The 26379-nt window shown below is 46.3% G+C and overlaps 1 protein-coding gene across 3 annotated transcripts in view; it reads left to right on the top strand.

Moving 5' to 3' along the window:
• Positions 1–26028, top strand: part of mpv17 (mitochondrial inner membrane protein MPV17) — a 35740-nt gene extending 9712 nt beyond the window's left edge. The window contains exons 3-8 of one of the 3 annotated variants that reach the window (XM_033021394.1): positions 10679–10794; positions 16507–16599; positions 21934–22029; positions 22881–22913; positions 23307–23359; positions 24762–26028. In XM_033021394.1, coding sequence (XP_032877285.1) covers positions 10679–10794; positions 16507–16599; positions 21934–22029; positions 22881–22913; positions 23307–23359; positions 24762–24831 — 461 coding nt within the window. In that variant the 3' untranslated portion in view covers positions 24832–26028. The remainder of the gene's footprint in view (positions 1–10678; positions 10795–16506; positions 16600–21933; positions 22030–22880; positions 22914–23306; positions 23360–24761) is intronic. The other 2 variants (XM_033021395.1, XM_033021397.1) reach the window with 2 other exon arrangements.
• Positions 26029–26379: the final 351 nt, after the last annotated feature.

The following is a 26379-nucleotide window of genomic DNA, read 5'->3' as shown; positions in this document are numbered from 1 at the left end:
CTGCCCTTAGCCGCTTGTACTCCATTGCATTGACCAAAATTGGATACTTTCTTAATTTTCGATAGGCTATATTCCTATTCCTTACAGCTTCATCACATTCTTTATTCCACCAAGGAACAGACATACGGGACCTAGGTTCCTGCTTCACAGGAATAGTACAACAAGCTGCCTCATGAATCATGAGACTAATGGAAGTATTCCAACTATCTACAGAACCCTCACTATTAACCTCTCCAACTAAACTTAGAGCCTTCTCTTGGAATTTATCCCATTTGGCCTGAAAAAAGTTATATCTAGGGACTTTCTTTTCCACTTCTCTCCTCAAATCCCTACCAAACCTACATAAAATTGGATAATGATCACTACCCAGTGTATATCTATCCATTACATCCCATTCACCAATTCTTGCTAAATTTGATGAAGCAATTGATAAATCTATGTGGCTGCAGGTGTTTCTCACAATATTATACCTAGACGGCCTTCCATCATTTAACAATACCAACTCATACTTGTCTAGAAATTCTTCAACAATAACACCATTTTTATCCCTGTGATCACTACCCCATAAAGGATTATGCGCATTAAAGTCTCCGATCCATATAACAGGACACCTTACCTTCTCCATTATCTCATCAAAATCTGACAATATCAAGGGTTGACAGGGGTTATAATAATTTATCACAGTGATAGAATTCTGGCCGCTCCTAACTTCCACAGCCAAAACCTCAAGATTAGAATTAATGTCAACTTTCCTATACTGCAACCCAGTCTTAACAAAAGTTGCACAACCCCCACCTGATCTATCAGACCTATCTAATCGCACACATTCATAACCTGGGATTACAAAATCTAGACAGGGCTTTAACCATGTCTCTTGGATACATATTAGTTCTGGTGCTTCTTTAAATTCATCAACAAATCTCTTTAACTCTTGACCGTTTCCAATCAGACTCCGGGCGTTCCATTGAAGTATATAAAACATTATGGTGTTAATGAGGATCCCCATCATCCACCTCACTGACATACTCCATACTGCTAGCTCTCGACAACTGTGACCTCTCCATACACTGACTCTCCGTCATGTATTGATGCAACTTTTCTGGCAACTGCTTTACACTGAGGAACCTTTCAGCTGCCCCCACCACTAACCTGATGATATCTGACCGGTTAGCTGCTTTCTTAGCTCCTACCAGCACATCAGAAACAAAAGACAGAAATGACTCCTTATTAAAAATCAACATGTCAGATGGAAAAGCCGACGGTAAGTTTGGCACAGTGATCTGGCTTCCTATCACCACTCTAGTCCCAGCGCTCACATCTCCGCGTTCCCTAGCCACCCTTTGAGCTGCCTCTGCATATGACACGTTGTTCTGATCCTTCACTTCCTGCACTCGCTTCGCCTGAACAAAGCGCTCACAACCACGAAACCCTGCTGCATGATCCCCATCACAGTTAGGGCACTTAGGAGCCTCTGCCTTGCAATTTTGTATTACATGATCTCCACCGCACTTTGCGCACTTTCTTTTACCCCGACAAGACCCAGCAACATGTCCAAACCTCTGACAGTTATAACAGCGCAACGGTGGTCTAATGTACTCCCTCACTTGATACGCCATACTCCCAAGAAACACTCTCTGTGGCAGTACTCCATCTTTGAACGTAAGCAGGACTGGAGGGTCCCTGACTCCATTCCTACTCTTAAATCTCACAACATCAGTTACCTGGGCCCCCTTGACATTTTCTAAGATCTCCTTCTCAGACAAGCCATCATACATCCCATAGACCACTCCCTTTATTCCCGGCTGTCTTCCTCTAGGGACCAAACTCTCCACCTTGACCACCAATTTCCCCACACCCCTAGCATCATTAAACTGTTTTCTGTCTTTGCAACAAACTCTTAACATCCCATTATACAGAATCTTAGCCTGAAAATCCCTGCCTATCTGGCTCTCCAAAGCGGTGGTAATTTTTAATGGATTCACTGCTCTAAATCCTGCATCTCCTTGATTTACTCCTTTAACTTTAAACAGCACGACGAATTCTTCAATAATTCTAGTTCTCCTAACTTTACTTCCTTCGTCTCCTGACATTTCGGGTCTTTCGCTCGATGCCTCTCTCTTAGAGCCCCCCTTTTCCTTACCTACAGTCTGCCACCCACCACCCTCAGCCCCACCGCTCTCTGAAGCCATGGGCCTCTAGAATCTCCGAAGTGACTCGAACGACCTCCCGCAGCTAAATCCCCTCAACTAGTCCTAAGTCCTGCAGGTTTTCCAGGTTGAGCAACTTTAGCCTCTCTCTGGTGTCGGCCGCCGAGAGCTCGACTTGTGCGCACTCTGAGAGACGTGCAAATTCAAGTTTGATGTTTCTCTCAACAATTAAACGTCTTCACTCTCTCACTGCTCCTCTCTTGCCCCATTCCTCCCCATCACTTCTTTATATTGGCTATCTCCCCTTGACTCTGCCCAAATGAAGGGTGTTAGTCCAAAAGTATCAACTGTCCATTTCCTGTTTACTGCTATCTGTAGTAGATTGTGTCCTCTTGTTAATTTGTTTGTTAACACTAGAGGGCAGACAATCTCAAGTACTTTTGCTGAACAGGTATTTCATCTTAAAGCTGAGAACACTGCTGATTATTTGAATCAGCAATTAGAATTTGCAGATTGCAATGCCATTTGAATCCATACTTCATTGTGAACAGGTGTGTTGTTACATTAGAAGTACTAGAGTCAATAATTAAATAAAAAGCAATCTTGAGTTGTTGAACTATTGTCATTAAGTGTAGAATCATTCAGAAAACTTCATTTTTGGCTGTGGCTATGCAAAGTTTTATAGCTTAGCTGTCACTTTATCATCTCTTTGTTGGCAGGACTTGTGTTGGAACACAGCATGATGTGGTAAAAACCCCCCGTTATTCTACAGACCCTGCTGTAAAATGATTGCTCTAAGAAAACTGCACTGTGTAATTTTGTTCACTGGTCAGTGGAAGGATTAGGCTGCTGATCACCAACCACAGATTCTAAACTAACAGCTAAGGAAAATTACCAGCTTACTAACAGGGCAGTGGTTTTTGTACTTTTCAATATCCAGTGACAGTCCTGTAATTTTTGATATTAAACTCTGAAGTATGCAGGGGAGCACCATTGTCTTGCCGCAGAAGGTTTGCTCCACCTTGTCAGAGTGCTCCGATGAACCGGGTTTCCATTGCAAATGATCCTGTGTCTATTTGAGGAAAGGCCAGGGCAAATCCGTGCTTCGCTTAATATCAGTAAAGAAAAGAGGAAATATTGGATGAAAGAGCATGTCATGTCTGTGAAGAGAAAATTAATTAAATTTGTAGTAATATGTGCAAATAATATTACTTAACAAAAACTTAACATCACTGAGCCCATATCCCTTAATTTCAAGTGATGCATTCAGTGCCAGGGACCAAAGCTTGATCCAGACCAGGGTAATTGTGTGCGTGTGTGTGTCTCTTACATGTTCTCCCCTTGATCACGCCTGTTTCCTCCAGGTGCTGTGGCTTCCTCCAACATCCCAAACATGCTGAACTGACATGGGAAATTAAGTCTAAGATGAGAACTTATCCCTTCTTGTACCTGAATTCACATTGAATTTTACTTTGTGATTTTTGTACATGCATATTCTACAGCTTGTCATCTCATTTTGGAGATTTCCGCCTCATTGAATACATCTTTCCTCATTGTTAAATAACAGGAAGATTTTCATGGAAGGTGTCATACAGATGGATAAGTTAGATACTAAAGATTTGTCAGTACCTAATGCTTCAACCAATTGTAGGAGGAAGAGTAGGCAGCAGACAGCTTTTGCATCGAGTGCAGCTCCTTATAAAGGAAACAAAATTTGTTATTTGAAATTTTTTACCCGTTATATTTTCTTCAACTTTTTATTAGTGTTTATTTGTTCTGGAAATTGAATGCTATTTCATTAGTCAAACTTCCCTTCATTTATACGTTTTGTTATACATCAATCTAAAAGAGCAACATGTGTTGGTCTCTGCTCATTATGTACAACAAGCTACAAACTATAAAGAGCTTATGACATTTTCTGCCATTCAGATGTAACTTATAACTACTAGAGTCTCCAATAAAACTGTGCCAGAATAGGCTGTAAAATATTCTGACTGACATCAGAAGTGACTAATGTCAAGGTAAATTGGAAAATTTGTGTAGTCCGTCCAAATGTCAGATACTGGGACGAAGGAAAAATAACACAAACATCTTTAAAACAAAGGTTGTGCGACTTCAAATCATAAATTGTGTCAGAAATATAAACTGTTGAATTTGTAATAAAATGAATGCTATTACTGGAAACATTTGATAAGAAATCTTTCTAAGTTTAAAAAATGGAAAATAATTATTATTGATAATCGATAATAAATTGTTCAAAGTATTTGATAATAAGGATGAGACTAATGTGGGGATTGTTTTATTTTGTATTCAAAATAGCAAGGATAAATTAGCTCGGGCAACTGAGTAAAATTCATAGAAATATCTTCAAACCTGATTTAGAGGCAGTTTTGCTGTTACATTTTTGAAAGATAAAGTTTTGTATTATTATTATATTAATTTGTTTATAGGGACAGTGCATATTAATGAACATTTGCATGTAAATATGCGAGATTGTAGCCAATCAGTAGCTAATTTCCGTCTCTAGTCAAACAAGCAAACTCTTTATAAACTTAATTTTGTAGTGTCACTGCGACTTTGAAATATAGAGAACTATTTCAGAAGAAAATTCAGACATGTCAAGGTTGTGTACGAGAGAATGGCACTAAATTAAAGCAAAAATCGTCCTACGGCTATGTTTAAAATCATATATGCGCCACGCGTTGCGGGTACAGACCCAACGGGTCTGCACTTGGCGTGTGCGTGTGTGTGTGTGACGGTTGCATTTCACTCTCCCCCTCTCCCCCCCTCTCTCTCTCCCCCCCTCTCTCTCTCCCCCCCTCTCTCTCTCTCTCTCTCTCTCTCTCTCTCCCTCCCCCCCCCCTCTCTCCCCCCCCCTCTCTCCCCCCCTCTCTCCTCTCTCTCTCTCTCTCTCCTCTCTCCCCTCTCTCTCTCTCTCTCTCTCTCTCTCTCTCCCCCCTCTCTCTCTCTCTCCCCCCTCTCTCTCTCTCTCTCTCCCCCTCTCTCTCCCCTCTCTCTCTCTCTCCCCACCTCTCTCTCTCTCTCCCTCCCCCCTCACCCTCTCATCCTCCCCCTCCCCGGTCCCTCCTCTCCTCTCCTCTCTCTCTCTCCTCCTCCTCTCTCCCCTCCTCTCTCCCTCTCACCCCTCCCTCCTCTCCCTCTCTCTCTCTCCTCTCCCCCCCTTCTTCTTCCCTCCCCTCCCTCTCTCCCCCTCCCTCTCTCTCTCCCCTCATCTCCCCTTCTCCCCCCCCTCCCCTCTCTCCTCTCTCTCCCCCCCCTCTCCCCCCCCTCTCTCTCCCCCTCTCTCTCTCCCCCTCTCTCTCCCCCCCTCTCTCTCCCCCCTCTCTCTCCCTCTCTCCCCTCTCTCTCCCCTCTCTCACCCCCCTCACTCCCCCTCTCCCCCTCTCTCCCTCTCTCTCTCCCCCTCCCCCTTCTCTCTCTCTCCCTCTCTCTCTCCCCCCCCTCTCTCTCTCCCCCCCCTCTTCTCGCTCTCGGACGCGTCGCTCTCTCTTCTCTCCCCCCCCCCCCTCATCCCCCCCCTGCCCTACCCCACCCTCACTCCCCTAAACCCCCTTCCCCCCCTCCCCTACCCCCTTCCCTCCATCCCATCCCCTCCATCCCCTCCCCCCCCTCCCTTCCCCCCCACCTCTTCCCCTCCCTCTCCCCCCTTCACCCCCTATCATCCCCACTCCCTCCCTCTCTCTCCTCCCCTCTCTGTCCTCTCATCTCTCTCACCCCTCCTACCCCACCCTCCCCCCTCACCCACCCTCTCTCTCCTCCTCCCCTCCACCCCCCCCCCCCCCACTCCCTCTGTCTCTTGCCCTTCTGCCTCTGCTCCTTTCTCTCTCTCTCTCCCCATTCTCTCTCTACCCTCACTCTCTACCCCCCCCCCCCCCCTCTCTCTCTAGATGTGCCTGCGAGTTGGGGGCTATGCGTCAGTGGATAGGGCGGTTATGGGGTAAAAGGAGCAAATTAATAATATTAATATAATATCACGGGGAGTAGTTAGCGTGTGTGCGGGGGGGCAGTTAGTGCGTGAGACGGCGCATGCCGCCCCTCCCCCACAACCACACTTTGGGGGAACAGACCCAACGGGTCTGCACTTGGTCTAGTTAAATATAAAACTTTAAAATGAAAACTCATTAATACATGTTCTGTTCCTAGAGGTCCTCTGATTACAAGATGAATTGAACTATCCTTCTGTGGTCACTCTCTACGAGCAATGTTGCCGTGTTTTGCTTGTTCTTGTTCCTCTGTGACCTGCAGTGATTCATTTGCTAGCTATCCATATTTAGCTGATATGAAACAGATGAAATACATGCGTCTTCACAGCCATTGCCCATTATTTCATCCTGATCCCTTACATAAACACGTTATCAGTTCATCGAGAATCTGATCATTTGCATCTTCCATCTGGGACACCTCTCGTGTCCTCCACCATTTTAGTAGCTTCCAGTGACCTGCTCTCAAGCAGCTCGTCCTCACCATAGACCTCCAGTTTCTATACACTTTCATCTGCCATCAGGGAGGTTGTGGGGCCCTCCATTTCTATGTCGATCAAAGAACCAACCAGTTCCCCTCCACACAAGCAAAATGTAATTCCAAGAAATGCCGCCAAATTCTTTTAAAATACTTATTTATTAATTTACTAATAAGTGTACATATGTGTCAATGGTTGTCGTGTTTGTATTTTTTTAACCGGAGGAGATGTAATGGAATTTCGTTGCACAGTATTGTGCAATGACAATAAACGTATTCATTCATTCATTCATTCACTAACACTCTCATCGCTTGACAGAATTTGACCTTATCGACAACTTTTGTTTCCTCCCACTCTCTACAAATCAGAGGGGTAGCCATGAGCTCTCACATGGGCCCCAGGAATGCATGGTCTTTTGTGCGCTATGCCAATAGTTCTTGTTCCAAGCCTATAACAACCCCCCCCCCCCCCCCAGCTCTTTCTTCACTACATTGGCAACTGCATTGGCAAATGCCTTCTCTACTTGTCATCTTCGGCACCTTCACCACCAACTTCTACCTTGGCCTCAAATTCACTTGGAGCACATCGACCATAAGACATATGAGCACCCTCTTCCAACACGATATCCTCCGCAATTTCTGCTAGCTCCAACATGATCACCAATCAAATTTTCTCCTTTCTGCGGGGACTGCTCTCTTCAGACTCTCTCCATCCATCCCCACCCACCTCTCCATTTCCTCTGGCACCTTCTCTTGTAACCAAAGAGTGTATCATCTGTCCTTTCATCATCCAAAGACCTAAACATCCCATGCAAGTGAGGCAAGAGTTCATCTGCACCTCTTCAAAACTGGTCTTGTACTTTTGATGCTGTCGTTGTGGCCTGATCTTGAATGGGTGAGGTAACTGTTTTGCAGAACACCTCAGCTTTGTCTGCAACAGTTATCTCAAACATCCAGTTGCATATCATAACTTTCCTTCACACTCCCACACCAACTGCGTGTCTTTGGCCATCCCCATTACCATGGTGCCAGAAATTGGAAGAACAACATTTCATATTCTCCTTTGGTGGCTTCATCATCATCATCATCAGCGGTCACTCGAAACGAGCATGACTGTCCTCTCATGGAGGACGCCCGTGCGTGACTTTGTTTAACGTGGGGAGACTGGTGCACAGACAGCCTTGACAGATCTGGGTCAGAATCCAGTGGCATGGAATCCAAGACGACCGGGGACCCTTTCCTGCTGCAGCCTTCATCCGCCTTCCCAGCACTAAAGTCAGCCATCATTCTCCGCCTGTTCCACCGTTGAGGTCTTGGTTGGATTGCTCTTTGTCAGAGACCTCCCCCTCAACCTTACCGCCATGGGCGACCCTACCAGGAGCATAGCTCCAGACGGCATCGCTCTCAGGATCTCAGGACCACACAAGCTTCTCCACCACGACAAGGTGACAATCCACAGAGAAGTTTGGTGGCTTACAGGCCAATCATTTGAACAATGAATTTTGCCAATTTCAACCCACATCCCAGTGCCCTCCACCCACACACGCATACCTTTCCACCTAGTGTTCTTCTCCTTTATTCATCCTTCCCATTCCCTTCTCCCCCCCTGGTTCCCATCATCCCCCTTCCCATCTGCTTCCACATATCTCCTATCTGCCTATATTCCCTCACCCTTCATTTTGCTATACTCTGGCAATCTTTCCTATTCCCCTTCAATCCTGATGCAAAGTCTGGACTCAAAACATCGACTTGTGCCTTTTGCCTCCACAAGTGCAGCTTGACCTGCTGAGTTTTCAGTTCTTTCCGTTTTCTTTCAGTTTTCTGCCTTTTGGTCTTTGTATCCCTGCTGGCTGAAAGTTTTGCCCATTTAGATTTTCTGCCTCCTAGATTGTTTTATTTGGTTAACTGACGTTTTGACCGGTTAGCCTGTTTTATCCATTTACAACAAGGCAGTATCAATGACACCGCTCCAAGGTCCAACTACCTTACACCTAGTGGCTCATTATGAATGGTTCAATGAACAATGAATTCATGCTATGGAGGTCAGTGTAATAGTTTGAAAATTCAAAAATATTTAGTGTGAAGGGAAGAAAATGGTGCAGAGGAGTTAGAAATAGTTGGGACTGGAATGGTGAGATTTCTGCAGAAGTTGAATTGGAGTTATCCAGGCAGGTTGGAGAGTAAAGCTGACTTATTTCATGTTTATGCTTTGTCGCAAATGGAAAGACTGCTGGATGTGAGGCGAGTCATTTCCAAGAGGGTATACAGCTTTTAAATTCCTGGATATACAGCTTATAACTTGCTCTTGTAACCAAAATATTTAGGTAACTGGGTCAGTTGTGTTTCAAAGAAGTGTTGAACCCCGTGATGTTGCTGTTGATGGCAACACCATTGAATTTCAATGGAGATAGTTAGGCTTTTGCATTCTTGAGACCAGCATCTGCAGTTCCTTCTTACACGTTTCACAGGACTTGCTGCATGCAGCACGGCTGCTTCACTTTATTTGAATTTGAAATGGAAAAGCAGCACATTGTATTGTATTGTATATCTTTATTGTTATTTTCCTGAGTACTCACATAGCAAGAGGAAACAAAAAAACGTTACTCAAACCAGTGTCCATTCAGTGTGCAGTAAAAAATAAATAGAAATAAAAATACATATATCATGAACAAGTTTAACACTACTCTCAACTAAACATCAACAGGCGTTCCGATCGGCAGCGGCACGACAGTGGCTCTGTCCAGGTTGGTGGTTGGTGCGCGATACTTTGGCAGGGGGCAAAGTCCGTTTAACAGTCTTATAGCCTGCGGGAAGAAGCTGAGGAGCATCCTGCTGGTTTTGCAGCTAATGCTCCTGTACCTCTTCCCAGATGGCAGGATGGAGAATATGTGATGCGATGGGTGGTAGGGGTCTTTGATGATGGAGATGGCTCTGTTGATACATCTCTTCCTGTATATGTCCAGCAAGAAAGGGAGTGGAGACTATGGGACTATTCAAAGTATTCAAAGGTTTTTATTAGTCACATTCACATACACCGAGGTGTAATGAAGTGAAATGCTTTTTGCCATTTTGCAGCACGCAAAAAAAGAATACAGACATAACACCAATGAGAGTCTTAAACATAAAGAACATCCCCCCACAATGGTTCCCATTATGAGGGAAGGCACAAAGTCCAGTCCCCAACCCCAGTTCACCCATAGTCGGGCCTATTGAGGCCTCCACAGTTGCCTCTACGGAGGCCCGATGTTCCTGGCCGTTCTCGAAGTAGAAGTGGCCCTTCGATAATGTTTTACCATTCAATAAAATCACACCTGATTTTAAATTGCAATCTCGTATTCCCACTCCATCCCCTTGCCTCGTGTCTGGAAATTTAATATATTTTAAGATTTAATCTATTTTAAGGGGCGGCATGGAGGAGCAGTGGTAGAGTTGCTGCCTTACAGCGCCAGAGATCCGGGTTCAATCCTGACTATGGGTGCTGTCTGTAGGGAGTTTATACGTTCTCCCTGTGACCATGGATTTCCCCTCGATGCTCCGGTTTCCTCCCAGACTCCAATGACGTAGAAGTGTGTGGGCTAATTAGCTTATTTGAGAAAGAACTGCAGATGCTGGAAAAATCGAAGTGAGACAAAAATGCTGGAGAAACTCAGCAGGTAAGGCAACACCTATGGAGCGAAGGAATAGGCGACGTTCGGGTTGAGACCCTTCTTCAGACTGATGGAAGACTGATGATCAGTCTGAAGAAGGGTCTCAACTCGAAACGTTGCCTATTCCTTCGCTCCATAGATGCCGCCTCACCAGTTTCTCTAGCATTTTTGACTACCGTCTGCTAATTAGCTTGGTATAATTGTAAATTGTCCTAAATGTGTGTCGGAAAGTGTTAGTGTGTTGGGTGATCGCTGGTCAGCATGGACTCAGTGGGCCGAAGGACCTGCGTTGTATCTCTAAACTAAACTTAAAGATATTAATCTTAATCCCACAAGAGAAAACACTTTCCACATTCATCCTGTCAATCAATTTTTAAAGTTTCTTGATGCTCTTTGATTTTGTAGGTAGTACATGTGGCATAAGTGATATCATTTCACAACAGCTGATTGAACGGCGAGGTTTAACAGATCACAGTATAAAGAGGACAATAAAGATGACTACTGTTGGATTAATTTATGTGGTAAGTCTACAAATTATGAGGTGAATGTTAAATTAGAGAATTAACAAAACATGTTTCTAGATTTACATTGGGAAGTAATTTGATTGCAGAAGATAGAATATCAGCCATTATCTCTGTAATTGAAATAAAGTGATCTCATCTATTTTGAACTTGGGTAACAAATAGAGAGCAATTTACAAATTTGCTGATTGTGCAAAGTACTGTAAATGATAATGGAATGCAAAGAAACAGCAATAGATTATGTGAGGTGATGAAACTGATAGATCAACCACTGCCTATATTTGAGATCATCCTGAATATTTTTCCATGTGGTAAAGTTTATGGGCGGCACATTGTGCAGCTGGCAGACTTGCTGCCTCACAGCACTAGAGGCCCAGGTTGGTACCTGACCTCGAATGTTGCCCGTGAGGAGTTTACATATTCTCCCTGTCTCCGCGGGGAATCCTCAGGTTGTTCCAGTTTCGGGTGGGTTGTTGCTAATGCCCCTGTCCCACTTAGGAAACCTGAACGGAAACCTCTGGTGACCTTGCCCGCGACCCAAGGTTTCCATGAGGTGGCCGGAGGTATTGGTCACTCTCCCTACTGATCGAAAGTGGTTTCCGCGTGGTCGAGGCTTCTTCTAGGTTGCTTCGATTGTTTCAACAAAATCAAAACCAGCCTCGACTAAAAATAGGTTGCCGTTTGGTCGAAACCAGTGGAGTGGGGTTGCTATTTACTTACAGGCAGTCGAAGGCCATCTCCTTTGCTGACTGGACATTTTGATTGGCTCATTGCAGTTTTCAGGACCCTAGAAGACCTGCCGGTAGGTAAAATGCCCGCTAAATGTATTAAACTTCTTAAAACTATCTCCACTCGTTCCCTCCCCCCCCCCCTCTTCCCTCCCCCCCCTCTTCCCCCCCCCTCTTCCCCCCCCCTCTTCCCCCCCCCTCTTCCCCCCCCCTCTTCCCCCCCCCTCTTCCCCCCCCCTCTTCCCCCCCCCTCTTCCCCCCCCTCTTCCCCCCCCCTCTTCCCCCCCCCTCTTCCCCCCCCTCTTCCCCCCCCCTCTTCCCCCCCCCTCTTCCCCCCCCCTCTTCCCCCCCCCTCTTCCCCCCCCCCTCTTCCCCCCCCCCCCTCTTCCCCCCCCCCCCTCTTCCCCCCCCCCCTCTTCCCCCCCCCCTCTTCCCCCCCCCCTCTTCCCCCCCCCCTCTTCCTCCCCCCCCCCTCTTCCCCCCCCCCTCTCTCCCCCCCCCCTTCTCCCCCCCCCCCCCCCCCCCCCCCTCTTCCCCCCCCCCCCCCCCCCCCCCCTCTCTTCCCCCCCCCCCCTCTTCCCCCCCCCCTCTTCCCCCCCCCCTCTTCCCCCCCCCCCCTCTTCCCCCCCCCCCCCCCCCCCCTCTTCCCCCCCCCTCTCCCCCCCCCCCCCCTCCTCCCCCCCCCCCCTCTCCCCCCCCCCCTCTCCCCCCCCCCCCTCTCCCCCCCCCCCCTCTTCCCCCCCCCCCCTCTTCCCCCCCCCCTCTTCCCCCGCTTACCCCCCCCTCTTCTCCCCCCCCCTCTTCCCCCCCCCTCTTCCCCCCCCCTCTTCCCCCCCCTCTTCCCCCCCCCTCTTTTCCCCCCCCTCTTCCCCCCCCCTCTTCCCCCCCCTCTTCCCCCCCCCTCTTCCCCCCCCTCTCCCCCCCCGTCGTTCCCCCCCCCCTCTTCCCCCCCCCTCTTCCCCCCCCCCCCTCTGTCCCCCCCCCCTCTTTCCCCCCCCCTCTTCCCCCCCCCCCCTCTGCCCCCCCCCTGGCTTCCCCCCTCTCCCCCCCCCTCTCCCCCCCCTCTCCCCCCCCCCTCTTCTTCCCTCCCCCCTCTTCCCCCCCCCCCTCTTCCCCCCCCCTCTTCTCCCCCCCCCTTCCCCCCCCCTCTTCCCCCGCCCCTCTTCCCCCCCCCCTCTTGCCCCCCACCCTCTACCCCCCCCCTCCGCACCCCCCCTCTTCCCCCCCCTCTTCCCCCCCCTCTTCCCCCCCCCCCCTCTTCCCCCCCATCTCCCCCCCGCCCCTCTCCCCCCCCCTCTTTCATCCCCCCCTCTTTCCCCCCCCTCTTCCCCCCCCTCTGCCGCCCCCCCCTCTCCCCCCCCCCTCTTCCCCCCCCCCTCTTCCCCCCCGCCCTCTTCCCCCCTCGTCTCCCCCCCCCCTCTTTCCCCCCCTCTTCCCTCTCCCCCCTTCTTCCCTCTCCCCCCTCTTCCCTCTCCCCCCCTCTTCCTCCCGCCCCCCTTCACACCCCCGCCCTCTTTCCCTCCCCCCCCCCCCCTCCCCCTTCCCTCCCCCCCCTCTTCCCTCCCCCCCCTCTTCAAAGGACTTACCGTGCTCTGTGGCAGCCGTTTACCTTCCTCTTCATCGCGCAGACAGCGCTCCTCCGCTCCCCTTGGCCCCCACTTTCGCGATGTGTGTGCGTGTGTGTGTGTGCAGTCTGTAGCTGCAGCTCGCGCTTCGGTCGAGCTAGCTCGAGGCTTTCCAGGCGAGTGACCAAACCTCCGGCGACGTCATGGAAACCATATAACCATATAACAATTACAGCACGGAAACAGACCATCTCGACCCCTCTAGTCCGTGCCGAACACATAATCTCCCCTAGTCCCATATACCTGCGCTCAGACCATAACCCTCCATTCCTTTCCCATCCATATAACTATCCAATTTATTTTTAAATGATAAAAACGAACCTGCCTCCACCACCTTCACTGGAAGCTCATTCCACACAGCTACCACTCTCTGAGTAAAGAAGTTCCCCCTCATGTTACCCCTAAACTTCAGTCCCTTAATTCTCAAGTCATGTCCCCTTGTTTGAATCTTCCCTACTCTCAGTGGGAAAAGCTTTTCCACGTCAACTCTGTCTATCCCTCTCATCATTTTAAAAACCTCTATCAAGTCCCCCCTTAACCTTCTGCGCTCCAAAGAATAAAGCCCTAACTTGTTCAACCTTTCTCTGTAACTTAGTTGCTGAACCCCAGGCAACCCAGGAAACCTTGGGTCGCGGGCAAGGTCACCAGAGGTTTCCTAAGTGGGACGGGCATTACTTTGACTATAAATTTCTCCATGGAGTTGGTGAGAAATTGGAATAACGTAGAAAGAGTGTGAACAAGTGATCAATGGTTGGCATGGACATGGTGGGCTGAAGAGCCGTTTTCTATGCTGTTTTGGCGAGTTGAGACGGTAAGTAAAATTGTTTTATTTTGAAGACGAAAACAATGAAATTATTCAAATGGCTAGAGACAGCCAAATACACTATGCTGATTCCACATGTGTGGCACTAGATAGAAACTGGAACAACCGGAGGAATCCCCGTGGAGACAGGGAGAATGAATCAATGCAGTAAAAAAAACCTGCGAATCAAAACACCCGCGCTCATGTGGCTCCTCCAGCCAATCACGAGGGTTCGATTACCCGGAGTCACCACCAGGTGTCGCGACAAGACACCCCCCCCCCCAGAACCCGAGGTATGGAACCGAGCAGGGAGCCGGACACGGCGACCGGAACATGTGGGGACTGGAGATGGGTCGGGCGTAACAGAGGGGACTGGCGGAACAAAGCCAGGGGACCGTAACAGGGCGGGAGGAACAGAAATAACCGGGTCGGGGGAAACGGGCACTGGGGGCATCTATAGTGAGGGTCGTCGAGGCCGAGGCCCGCGGGTGTACCAACATGGTGGCACTCGCTAGGTCCACTTTGGCGCCCTCGAACACAGCGTCCGCCTCAGCAGACCATGCAGGCTCCCTCGGCTTGCCCACGAGGCACTGGAAGAGGGGCGCAGGATTTTGGCCGCTGCCGGCATGAAACGGTAAATGTCATGCCAACAAATTCCTTCAACCCTTTCACCGTGCGTGGCTGGGGAAACTGCCGAATGGCCTCCACCTTCGAGGGTAAAGGGGCGGGCCCTGAGATGTTACACTGTGCCCCAGGAATGAAATGGAGCTGAGGCCGAAAAATGCGGAAACGTCTTGTATGTGAGGCACGGGGTAGTGGTTCGCGGTTGTAATGGCATTCAGATGTCTATAGTCCCCACATGGTCTCCACCCCCCCCCAGACACCTTGTGGACCATGTGTAGCGGGGATGCCTACGGGCTGTCCGAACGCCGCACAATCCCCATGTCTTCCATGAGTTGGAACTCCTCCCGGGCGATGCGCAGCTTGTCCGGTGGAAGTCGGCGCACTTGGGCGTGCACAGGCGGTCCCATGGTGGGGATATGATGCATGACCCCGTGCTTGGGGGCCGCTGTGCGGAAACAGGGTGAGGAGCTACGGGAACTCGGCGAGGAGGGAGGCATTGGGGCCTTCAACATCGGCAATTGCGCTGAGTTGCTGGCTGGGTCCGAGGTCCGCTGACGGAATCATGCGCCCGCCCCGCACATTGACCAGGAGGGAGAAAGCTCGGAGGAAATCGGCGTCCAGGAGCGGTTGTGCGACGTCCGCGATGATGAAGGTCCATTCATACGGGCGGGAGTCAAAGGACAGGGAGAGGGTCCGCGTGCCATAGGTTCTGATCGTACTACGGTTGACAGCCGTGAGCAGAGTGCCTCGCTTACCAGCACGAGTTTCCCACCCAGTCGGGGGAAGGATGCTCTCGATGGCCCCGGACTCGATGAGAAAACGTAGCCCAGAGCGGCGGTAGAGCACGTAGAGGCGGTTGTTCTGGCCGATCGCGATCGCCTCCAATGACGATCGGCTGAGGCGTTGGCGCTTACCCCGGTCTCCAGCGCCTGGCAGCGGCTCTGCGGCGGTAGTGGTGGGCGGGGCGTCTCCACTGTCCCGTCAAGGCGACTAGTGTGCGGGCGTGGAGACCCTGTTGATGGACCTGCCATTCTGTTGCTTTGCGAGCCCTAGCTCGTCGGCCCGTTCAGCGAGCTGCATGGGTTCGGTGAAGTCTGACGTCATCCGGCATCTGCTCCAGCAACGCTTGCTCGAACAGGAGGCAAGGGCGGTGGCCGTCCATTAAAGCGAGCATCTCGCTCATTACGGTGGACAGCTTGCGTTCGCCCAGACCGTCCATGTGCAGGAGGCGGGCGGCTCCGTCTCGGCGGCTGAGCCCGAATATACGTAGGAGGAGGGCTTTGAGGCCTTCGTACTTCGCGAGCGCCGGTGGGTCCTGCAAGAACGGCAGCAACCGTGAGGCCGTCTCCTGAGTGAGAGCCCCGACGACGTGGAAATATTTAGTGTCGTCGACGACAATGTTCCGCAGGTGGAACTGAGTCTCAACATGCGCGACCCAGACCTGCGGTTGCTCAGCCCAGAACACGGGCAGCTTGAGGCCGACGGCATTCTGCTGGGCATCGCGGCTTGCATGTTGGACGTTCAATATTCAGTTGGACGCGTCTGGGTCACCAGTTTGGCGACTCGAGACGGTGAGTAAGTAAAATTGTTTTATTTTGAAGACAAAAACAACATAATTAATCGCTAGAGACAGCCAAATACACAATGTTGATTCCACACGTGCGGCGCTAGAATTGATCAATACAGTAAAAACCCGCGAATCAAAACACCCACGTTCATGTGGCTTCTACAGCCAATCCCGAGGATTTGATTACCGAGAGCCACCACCAGGTGTCGCTACACTGTATCTTTAAACTAAATTAAAATGCTGGAGAAAATGGAGGTCTCAGGTGGCACAATGTATAAGTGAGTTACGAATTAATCAGAAATGTTCATGGAAATTGGTTGGTTGGCATTCCTTGGTAACTTATGTTTGTTATGATCCTTTCCCCAGGGCCCTATTCTTTGCAAATGGTACAAGTATCTCGATCAACTGGTAGTTGGAAAAAGCAAAGTTGCAGTTTTTAAGAAAATGCTACTTGATCAGGTCAGTCTAAGAAAATTATTTACCTGGAAAAATTACCCAAAGGTGAGAGGGGAAAGATTTAATAGGAACCTCAGGGGCAACTTCTTCACTAAGTGAATAGTTGGTATATAAAACGAGCTGCCAGTTGTGGTGGATACAATAATATTTAAAAGACATTTGGACAGGTGCACAGAGAGGAATGGCATAGAGGGTAATGGGACAAATGCTGGCAAATGGAACTTGCTGAGAGGGGGCATCTTGGTCAGCATGGAAAAGATGGGCTGAGTGGCCTGTTTCTGTGCTGTACGGCTATGATTCTAAAATGCCTTGTAGGAAGAAGTTAATCCATTGTTCCAAGATCCAGTGATATAAAGGTAGTATTTGAGGACAATTTAGAATCCTGGAGATTACACCCTGATCTGACAAGTGAGATTTTGGTCATTCTACCAGCTTTGGAGAAAAGGAGTTAAGGCAGAACAAAATATACCAGGATGATCATCTGCAAAGAACAAAATGAAGAGAGCTGTGTGAGTTATTGCATATATATCAATATATCAATATTGCATATTGGTTATGACTGAAATGGAGGAAGCCCACTCGTCCACTCGAATTTGCTTGATTATTCCGTAAGATCATGGCTGATTTGATTTAAACCTCGTATCTGCCCACCCACTGACCCGTACGTTGCCCACCTCCCTACAATCAGCTCCTTATTTATCAAGTATCTATCCTCCTCTGGCTTAAAAATAACCAGACACTGCCTTCATTGCTCTTGGAGGAAAAAACTTCCAATTTCTCAAATCTCTGTGAAACATCTTATCTTGTGTCTGAAATGGGCAACAGGGAGCTCTACTTTCAGATTCTCTCACTTCCATCAGATGGGCTCCACTATCAAGCCCCTTATGATCTTTCAATTTTTTTAATTCCAATAATTACATGTCCATTATAATCCTTTTGTGAATTTCTACCAATGTACTGACATCCTTCCTTAAGTAATAAAGGGCTTGTCCCACGAGCATGCGACTCCATGCGGCAAGCGCGACCTAACGTGGTCGCTTGAGCCATACGGCCTCACGGGGCCAGTCCCACTTCGATCGCCGGAGCCGTATGGAGTTGTGCGGAGCTGGTCCCGACATCGCGCGGGGCTCTGAAAAACTGACGTGTTCAAAAATTCCGCGCGGCAACGGCCTGCCGGCCTGCAGCCGCCTCGACGGGCGTGCGCAGCGTCTCGACGGCGTACGCACGTCTTGAAGCCGTACGTCACACGCGAACTTCCCGCGGACTTCGCTCGAACATCACGTCATCACTCGACCTCCGCGCGGCCCCCGCCTCCGGTTTGGTCGCGCTCGCTGCATGCAGGCGCATGCTGGTGGGACCGCCCCTGTATGGGGATCACTCGACCTCCGCGCGGGCCCAGCTTCCGGTTTGGTCGCGCTTGCCGCATGCAGGTCGCATGGTCGTGGGACAGGCCCTTAAAGCATTGCACACTACTCCAATGTGGTCGCAACAGTGCATTCTATAACTGAAGCATTGACTCTTATTTTAGGATTAAATTCTCCTAGAAATAGATAATATACTGTGAGCTTTCCTAATTATTTATTGTACCAACATATTACTTTTTGTGAATCATGGAGTCAGACCCCAGATTCCACCTCTTCCCCGAACATTGAAAAAAAACATTTCTATGAGATGCTTTTCTTTATTATCCTTGCTAAAATTTCCAATTTCACATTTGCCCAGATTATACTCTATTTGGCAGATCTTTGCCCAATCACCAACCTATCTATATCTTTTTGTAGCCAACTTCTCTCCTCTTCACAACTTAGTAGCAAAATTTGCTGATGAAACACAGGTAGCTAAATAGTAAGAATATCTCCAGTGCCTTAATCCAATTAATTTACATACAGTGCCCTCCATAATGTTTGGGACAAAGACCCATCAATTATTTATTTGCCTCTGTACTCCACAATTTGTGATTTGTAATAGAAAAAAATCACATGTGGTTAAGGTGCACATTGTCAGATTTTAATGAGGGCCGTTTTTTTTAACATTTTGGTTTCACCATGTAGAAATTACATCAGTTTATACATAGTCCCCCCCGTTTCAGGGCACCATAATGTTTGAGAAACAGCAATCTCATGTAAATGAAAATAGTCATGTTTAGTATTTTGTTGCATATCCTTTGCATGCAATGACTGCTTGAAGTCTGCGATTCATGGACATCACCAGTTGCTGGGTGTCTTCTCTGGTGGTGTTCTGACAGGCCCGTATCGCAGCCATCTTCAGCTTATGCTTGTTTTGGGGGCTAGTCCCCTGCAGTTTTCTCTTCAGCATATAAAAGGCATGCTCAATTGGGTTCAGATCGGGTGATTGACTTGGCCACTCAAGAATTGACAATTTTTTAGCTTTGAAAAACTCCGTTGTTGCTTTAGCAGTATGTTTGGGATCATTGTCTTGCTGTAGAATGAACCGCCGGCCAAATAGTTTTGAGGCATTTGTTGAACTTGAGTAGATGTGTCCATACACATCAGAATTCATTATGCTACCACCATCAATGAAGATAAATGAGCCAGTTCCTTCAGCAGCCACACATGCCCAGGCCATATCACCCCACCACGTTTCACAGATGAGGTGGTATGCTTTGGATCTTGGGCAGTTCCTTCTCTCCTCCATACTTTGCTCTTGCCATCACTCTGATATGTTAATCTTCATCTCCTCTGTCCACAAGACCTTTTTTCCAGAACTATTCTTTTAAGTACTTCTTGGCAAACTGTAACCCGGCCATCCTATTTTTGCGGCTATCCAGTGGTTTGCATCTTGCAGTGTAGCCTCTGTATTTCTGTTCATGAAGTCTTCTGCGGACAGTGTCATTGACAAATCCACACCTGACTCCTGAAGAGTATTTCTGATCTGTCGGACAGGTGTTTGTGGATTTTTTTTACTAATAGAAAATAATATGATATCTTCTGTCATCAGCTGTGGAGATCTTCCTTGGCCTGCCAGTCCCTTTGCAATTAGTAAGCTCACCGGTATTCTCTTTCTTCTTAATGATGTTCCAAACAGTTGATTTTGGTAAGCCTAAGGTTTGGCTAATGTCTCTAATAGTTTTATTCTTGTTTCTCAGTCTCATAATGGTTTATTTGACTTTCATTGGCACAACTTTGGTCCCCATGTTTATTAACAGCAATAAATGTTTCCAACGGTGATGGAAAGACTAGGTCCTGTGAGCTCTCTTATACCTGCATGAAGGAGACAATTAAACACACCTGAGTAATTACAAACACCTGTGAAGCCATGTGTCCCAAACATTATGGTGCCCTGAAATGGTGGGGGGTGGACTATGTATAAACCCAGCTATAATTTCTACATGGTGAAACCAAAATGTATAAAAATACCCTTTAATAAAATCTGACAATGTGTACTTTAACCACATGTGATTTTTTTTCTATTACAAATCTCAAATTGTGGAGTACAGAGGCAAACAAATAAATGATGGATTTTGTCCCAAACATTATGGAAGGTCCTGTAAGTTACAAGGTTAAGGACCCAGCCCTATTACACTTCTCCCATTGCATTTTGCCATCCAGAAAAAAAGAGATTCCCACTGATAGTTTCCTGTTTGCCAGCCAATCTTCTGTCCTTGAAAGTCTGCAATAGTTAATACCGTATGGCTGTAATCCTTTGTAATAACGTTTGATGGGGCATCTTATTTATTGCTAAATTTATGTATTGTACATTCACTGGTTCCCCATTATTCTCAGCATGTTACTTCAAACAATCTCAATAAAACGGTCTTGCTTGATTTCCCTTGCACCAAACTTTGAATTTACCTTGGTATAATGTTGAGGTTACCAATTTATCTTTTCAGTGAGGGAATCCCCTTCCTTTGGGATCCTTGTCTCTTAAAATATGGTATTTGCTCCTCGAGTAAAATGAGACTTTCTCCACAAAGTATTGCATTTTTTGTCCTAGTTCAACATGTAATGCATTTTCAAAACCTCAGTAAACTTAATTTGAAGTTCATGTTAACCTTTCTCATGAGGAATCCAGGAATTAAACTCTGGTTTTGCATTTAAAATGTGAGTTCCATGAATATACACTAAAGGGGCTGTCCCACTGTGGCGACCTAATTGGCAAGTTTAGAAGAGTGGGCGAGTTTGAAAAAAATGTCATGTTGAAGACCTCCTTCGATTATGTAGAAGACCTCCTTCGACTATGTTGAAGACTAGCTTCGACTAGCTTCAGGAAAATTGAACACTGAATAGTGGAGAGTGAAGATGACCTCTTTCGATCTCCTTCGACCTCCCTTCGACTATGTTGAAGACTATCTACGATTACCTTCGACTACCCTCCATTGCCCATGAACAACATGCCGACCTACTTCGACTAAACCTACGAGTAAAAAAAGTATCGATATTTTTCCATGGCGACCTTTTTTTACTCGCGGGCATTTTTCAACATGTTGAAAAATACGGCTCGACCTAGCTGAGGCCTCGAGTACGCGGGGACACTCTCGAGCATGAAGGAGAGTTACAAAGACCTCCTAGGACCTCTTGTCGACCATGCTGCGAGTATAAGTCGAGGGCAAACTCGCCAGAACTCGCGGATTAGGTCGCCACGGTGGGACAACCCTCAATGCTGCCTTTGAGTTAAACATTTTAACTTTGCATTTTCATTTGTCTCTGTCAGGGCATAATGGATGTGATCACATGTGTGTTCCTTTTATTCCAGGCATCAAAAAATGACATGCACTTTGCACAAGAATTGTTGCACGATATGCATTTAGTTGAAATGTTACTTTTATTGTGAAAAACTGATCTTTGCTCTCTTCCTGGCAGAGAAATCCAATCTCATTATTTTTTCCCATATTATAGACTTGACGTTAGTAAATAAAAACCACAGTGCTAAAGGTTGTTTCACTTTTTTTTCCTCCGGTTTTTATTCTCTTAATGATGTTTTAAAATCAAATGCTTTATTTTTAAATGGTCCTTTTGAGGACATGATTAGCCAGATTGAGGACCAATACCAGTTCATTCATATGTTTAAGAAAGAACTGCAGATGTTGGAAAAATCGAAGGTAGCCAAAAAATGCTGGAGAAACTCAGCGGCTGAGGCAGCATCTATGGAGAGAAAGAATAGGCGACGTTTCGGACCCAAAACATTCCATAGGTGCTGCCTCACCCGCTGAGTTTCTCCAGCATTTTTTGTCTATCTTCCAGTTCATTCATACATTAGTTGCAATGAGAAGTAACAACCTCGTAGTTGGCTTAAGGTTGCTTGACGTGTCAGGCCTATGTGGACATAGCAAGTTTATAAATTATAGGATAATTTTAAAAACATTTTCTTTTGTTCCAGTTTGCGCTTGCACCTTGTTTCTTGGCTGGCTTCATTGTCGTAACTGGGTTCCTGGGCGGGCTTTCACGGGAAAAAATATATTTGAAATTGGAGAATGTGAGTAATATTTACTTGTATCTTTCAAAAGTTGAATTGATTTTAAATATTGATTCAGAACTGCAGGCATCATCTTGTTTATTAGGTACATGAGAGGTAGGGCTGTGGGGTAGGCTAATTGGATACATTTTAAGTGATCTTCTGCTTTGAAATTTTGTGATTTGTTTTTGAACGGTCCAGAATTAAACAAAAAACAATAGAATGCCCATAAATTCAACCCCACATAGGCATTAAAACATGTTTTTTTAATAAGAATTCCTTCTGGTCTTCATTAAGATGGTAATGCCCCTGTCCCACTTATGCTCTGTCCCACTTAGGAAACCTGAACGGAAACCTCTGGAAACTTTGCGCCCCACCTAAGGTTTCCGTGCGGTTCCCGGAGGTTGCAGGTGGTTGCCGGATGTTGCAGGGAGGGAGACCGACGAAAATCTCCGGGAACCGCACAGAAACCTTGGGTGGGGCGCAAAGTCTCCAGAGGTTTCCGATCAGGTTTCCTAAGTGGGACAGGGGCATAGGAAACCTCTGGAGACTTTGCGCCCCACCCAAGGTTTCCGTGCGGTTGCCGGAGGTTGCAGGTGGTTGCCAGAGGTCACATGGAAACCTTGGGTAGGGCACAAAGTCTTCAGAGGTAAGTATGGGAGTACATTGTTTCAGTTTTCTGACAGCAACTTGGATTCTATTTATTACAAGGATACTAAATTAATGTCAAAATTTACATTTATTTTTGATTTTATTATTTTTGCCTTTCATAATTGTGCAAAGATTCATTCAATTTGATAATAGTTTTATCGTAACCAAAATTTGATCTTCAGTGTAAGCAAATGACTAATTTTATCTGATCTCTTTTTCAGAATTATACAAATGCATTGATGTCAAACTATACTGTAAGTAAAGAAATTCATTGCAAATAATCCATGGAGCATTCAAATAGTTATATTGTTCTCATTGGTAAAGAGTTGAAATTTGCAAATTCGCTAGGCTTTGCAACTTGGTTATCACCTTTTCTTGCTTAAATCTAGAATTCCAATACTTCTTGGAAATGTAGAAAAAAGGGGGGGTCAGAACTGACCATATTTCCCTATGAAATTCAGTTTTAGGGCTTCTGTGATTAGTACATGTATTTCAATTAAAATATTCTGTTGTGAAATTTGAAAGGTAAAATCCAAACATTAATTTTCATGGGCCTATCAACAACCAACATTATTTTGTTTTCATCAGTTAAACTTAAAGATTTTTAAACTTTTTTTATGTGTTCTAAAAATTACTCTCTTTTAAAGATCTGGCCAGCTGTACAACTGTTGAATTTCTACTTTATACCACTAAAAAACAGGTAAAAACAAAAATGTTCATTAAATTTTTTCATTAAAAAAAATCTCCATTAATTTCCATTGTTACCGTGTCTCTGGTTGAAAGGATGGCAGGTGAGATTTATTGTATTGCCTTAGTTTAGTTTAGTTTACAGATACAGCACAGAAACAGGCCCTACGGCCTACCGGGTCTGCACCGACCAGCGATCCCCGCACATTGACACTATCCTACGCACTAGGGACAATTTACATTTATACAAAGCCAATTAACCTACAAATTTGTACGTCTGGAGTGTGGGAAGAAACCGAAGAACTCGGAGAAACCCCATGCGGTCACGGGGAGAACATACAAACCCTGTACAGACAGCACCCATAGTGGGGATCGAACTCGAGTCTCCCATCTACATGCACTGTAAGGCTGCAACTCCACCGCTGTGCCACCGTGCCGCCCAGTAAATCCACTTTAAACGGGTGGACATAATCCACTATGAATTATGGATGTAGTCCACCTGCCTCTGAGTGGCAATGCCAAACCCATAAAAAACAAAGAGGAGTGAGTGAAATCGCAAGAAATTCTAAGACACAAGTGGGATAATACTTAACTCCTTATTGTATGCTGATACTCTGTACTTTATCCATCAAACAAATTATGTTTATTTTGGATAGAAATGCATTAAGATCAAAAGCACAGGAAATTGTGCATGTTATTTACCTAGATGTAAAATAATTTAAGAACAACTTGACCCATCAAACCTAATCTGCAATTCAATGTATGGGCTGAATATCTACACTAGCACGATCCTACCCTTTAACCCCCATGTTCTCTGGTTCGCATGGTGACCAAATGTTCCTCAGCTCAGTCTTGAAAATAAAGATTTGTTTTCCTTGGGGAGTTAAAAAAAAATTTCATGTGATTATAGTTAACTAAATCTAAACTGAAATAAATAATTAATATGAAACCTTAAGCTGCCTTGATTGTTCTTGGTTTTCACCAAATTAATCTTCACCTGATGTGTCCATTGTATTCAATCCAATTTCCAGGTGAGAAATCAGCCTGGTCCAAGAACTTTTTAATTGGAGACACTTTAATTTCCCAGGCCAGCTTTTATCTTATCTGAACACAGTTTTTGCTTTTATTGGTTTATTATTATGTGTAAGGAGGTACGTTGGAAAAAAAATGTTTTGTGTGCTATCTACAAATCAGACCATATAAAAAGTACAAAATATGGTGCAACGAGAAAAATAACTTGCAGTATGTAGTGCCACAGCATTATAGTATTATGGCTCCAGGGACAGAGCAGATTTAAAAAAGTGCAAGGCCTGCAATGAAGTAGACTAGGTGATTGGGATTACATCTTTCACATATATTGAGAAATAAAAGAAAAGGCATATAATCTGAATTGCTGTTTCTTTAATTTAATACAGGTTGGCAGTTGTTCAGATTGTTGCCCTGCTGTGGAATACCTACCTCTCCTGGATGGCAAATAAAGCATGATAATTTACCCGAATCATCAATTAATTCCCACTTCAGGAGCAAAAGACTGAATTTTCTTAACCATTTGACACAATGTTTTAATATAAGTTATCGCTGTAGAGGAAAGCTATTGTAATTGTGGAGAGTTTGTTGGGAAATGAACCTTTCACGGTATTTGGTTTGTTTGCATTGAATCGCCTATGTACTAGACTAAAACAGCAAATCCTCTTCCCAACTCAGTTCTTGAGTCCGTTAACTGTGGAAGAGGAAATGATGGCAAACACTACTGTTAACTAAACTTGAGCTCAATTGAAATTCCCTGACAGGCCACTGATGGCATCGCGAATGGCCTGTACTTTTTCTGATCATGTCCCTCTGTTGTGAAAGAATCAACTATGCTCTCAATCTTCTCTCCTATTTACATAGAAAATAGGTGCAGGAGTAGGCCATTCGGCCCTTCGAGCCTGCACCGCCATTTCACAAAGACAATGCAGTAAAACCCTTGTTTTAAAGACCCCCTTAAAGCAGATGTCAGATGTAGTGGTCAGACCAGCCAACTCATCCCCAGCCGTTTCGGGCCCCGGCTTCCGGCCCCACTCCCAACTTGCAACATGCACCAGCGAGCCCTTCTTCTCCCACCGAAAAGACACAAAGTGCTAGAGTAACTCAGTGGGTCAGGATCTCTGGAGAACACGGATAGGTGACAATGGGACCCTTCCCCAGACTGATTCAGTTGGCTGAGTTACCCCAGCACTTTGTCTGTTTCAAACTAGGCGCTGATGCCGCTGGTCTGCACCAGTGAGTCCTTCTTCACATGGCTGTTGTTGCGGCTCACATTGTAGCCCCTGGTCACAGAGCTTTCTTCAGGGGGGCCAGGGATGGGTCGGCAGATCATTACATTCACATTCAGTTTACATTTTATATTTGTTTGATATAAGTTTCTGGCACTCCACGGTGTTTTAGAGACATGGGAGGGGTGTCATTAGCAGGAGAGAGGTACATTGTCCGTTCATTATCATGAGACCTCTGTGGGTCCAGAAAACGGACAATCTAGAAAGGCTCTGAAACCAAGGGTGCCAGAAAATCGGTGTTTAACGTGTAATGCATGTATTTGAGGTTGCCCCAAGTGTCAACCAGACGAATACTGAACAAATAGGAGAATAAAAAACATTGTGTAGTTTAAAATAAATTTAAACTTTTAATAAAATGAATTAAATGTTTGGATTTTTTTAAAGACAAATTGCATTATAGCTGTTAGAAATTGTAAAATTGTTTCTCTTTTTTTTGTAATCTTAGGAAAGAGTTAAATCACAGACCTTAGGCAGTGAGTCATTCCTTGGACCACTATGACATGGCTGATTGTTATTTTAATTGGAGGATGCTAGTGTGGGGGGATACAGATGGAGCAGTTGTGGAGGAGTAGCAGATGGTCCAGGTCTTTTGATCCTGACAGGGGACAAACAGTTTGGGGAGATTAGATGAGGCACATGTCATGTAAAATCAGCTAACTGGGAAACAAATGGGAAATTGATGAAAGAATGTGCTCTGCTGACTTGCATGTATTCAAGG

The sequence above is a fragment of the Amblyraja radiata genome, chromosome 5 (assembly GCF_010909765.2).
Source record: "Amblyraja radiata isolate CabotCenter1 chromosome 5, sAmbRad1.1.pri, whole genome shotgun sequence".
In the NCBI taxonomy this organism is placed as follows: Eukaryota; Metazoa; Chordata; class Chondrichthyes; order Rajiformes; family Rajidae; genus Amblyraja; species Amblyraja radiata.
The sequence above is the reverse complement of the archived record's forward strand: the minus strand, read 5'-3'. Positions and strand labels throughout refer to the sequence as shown.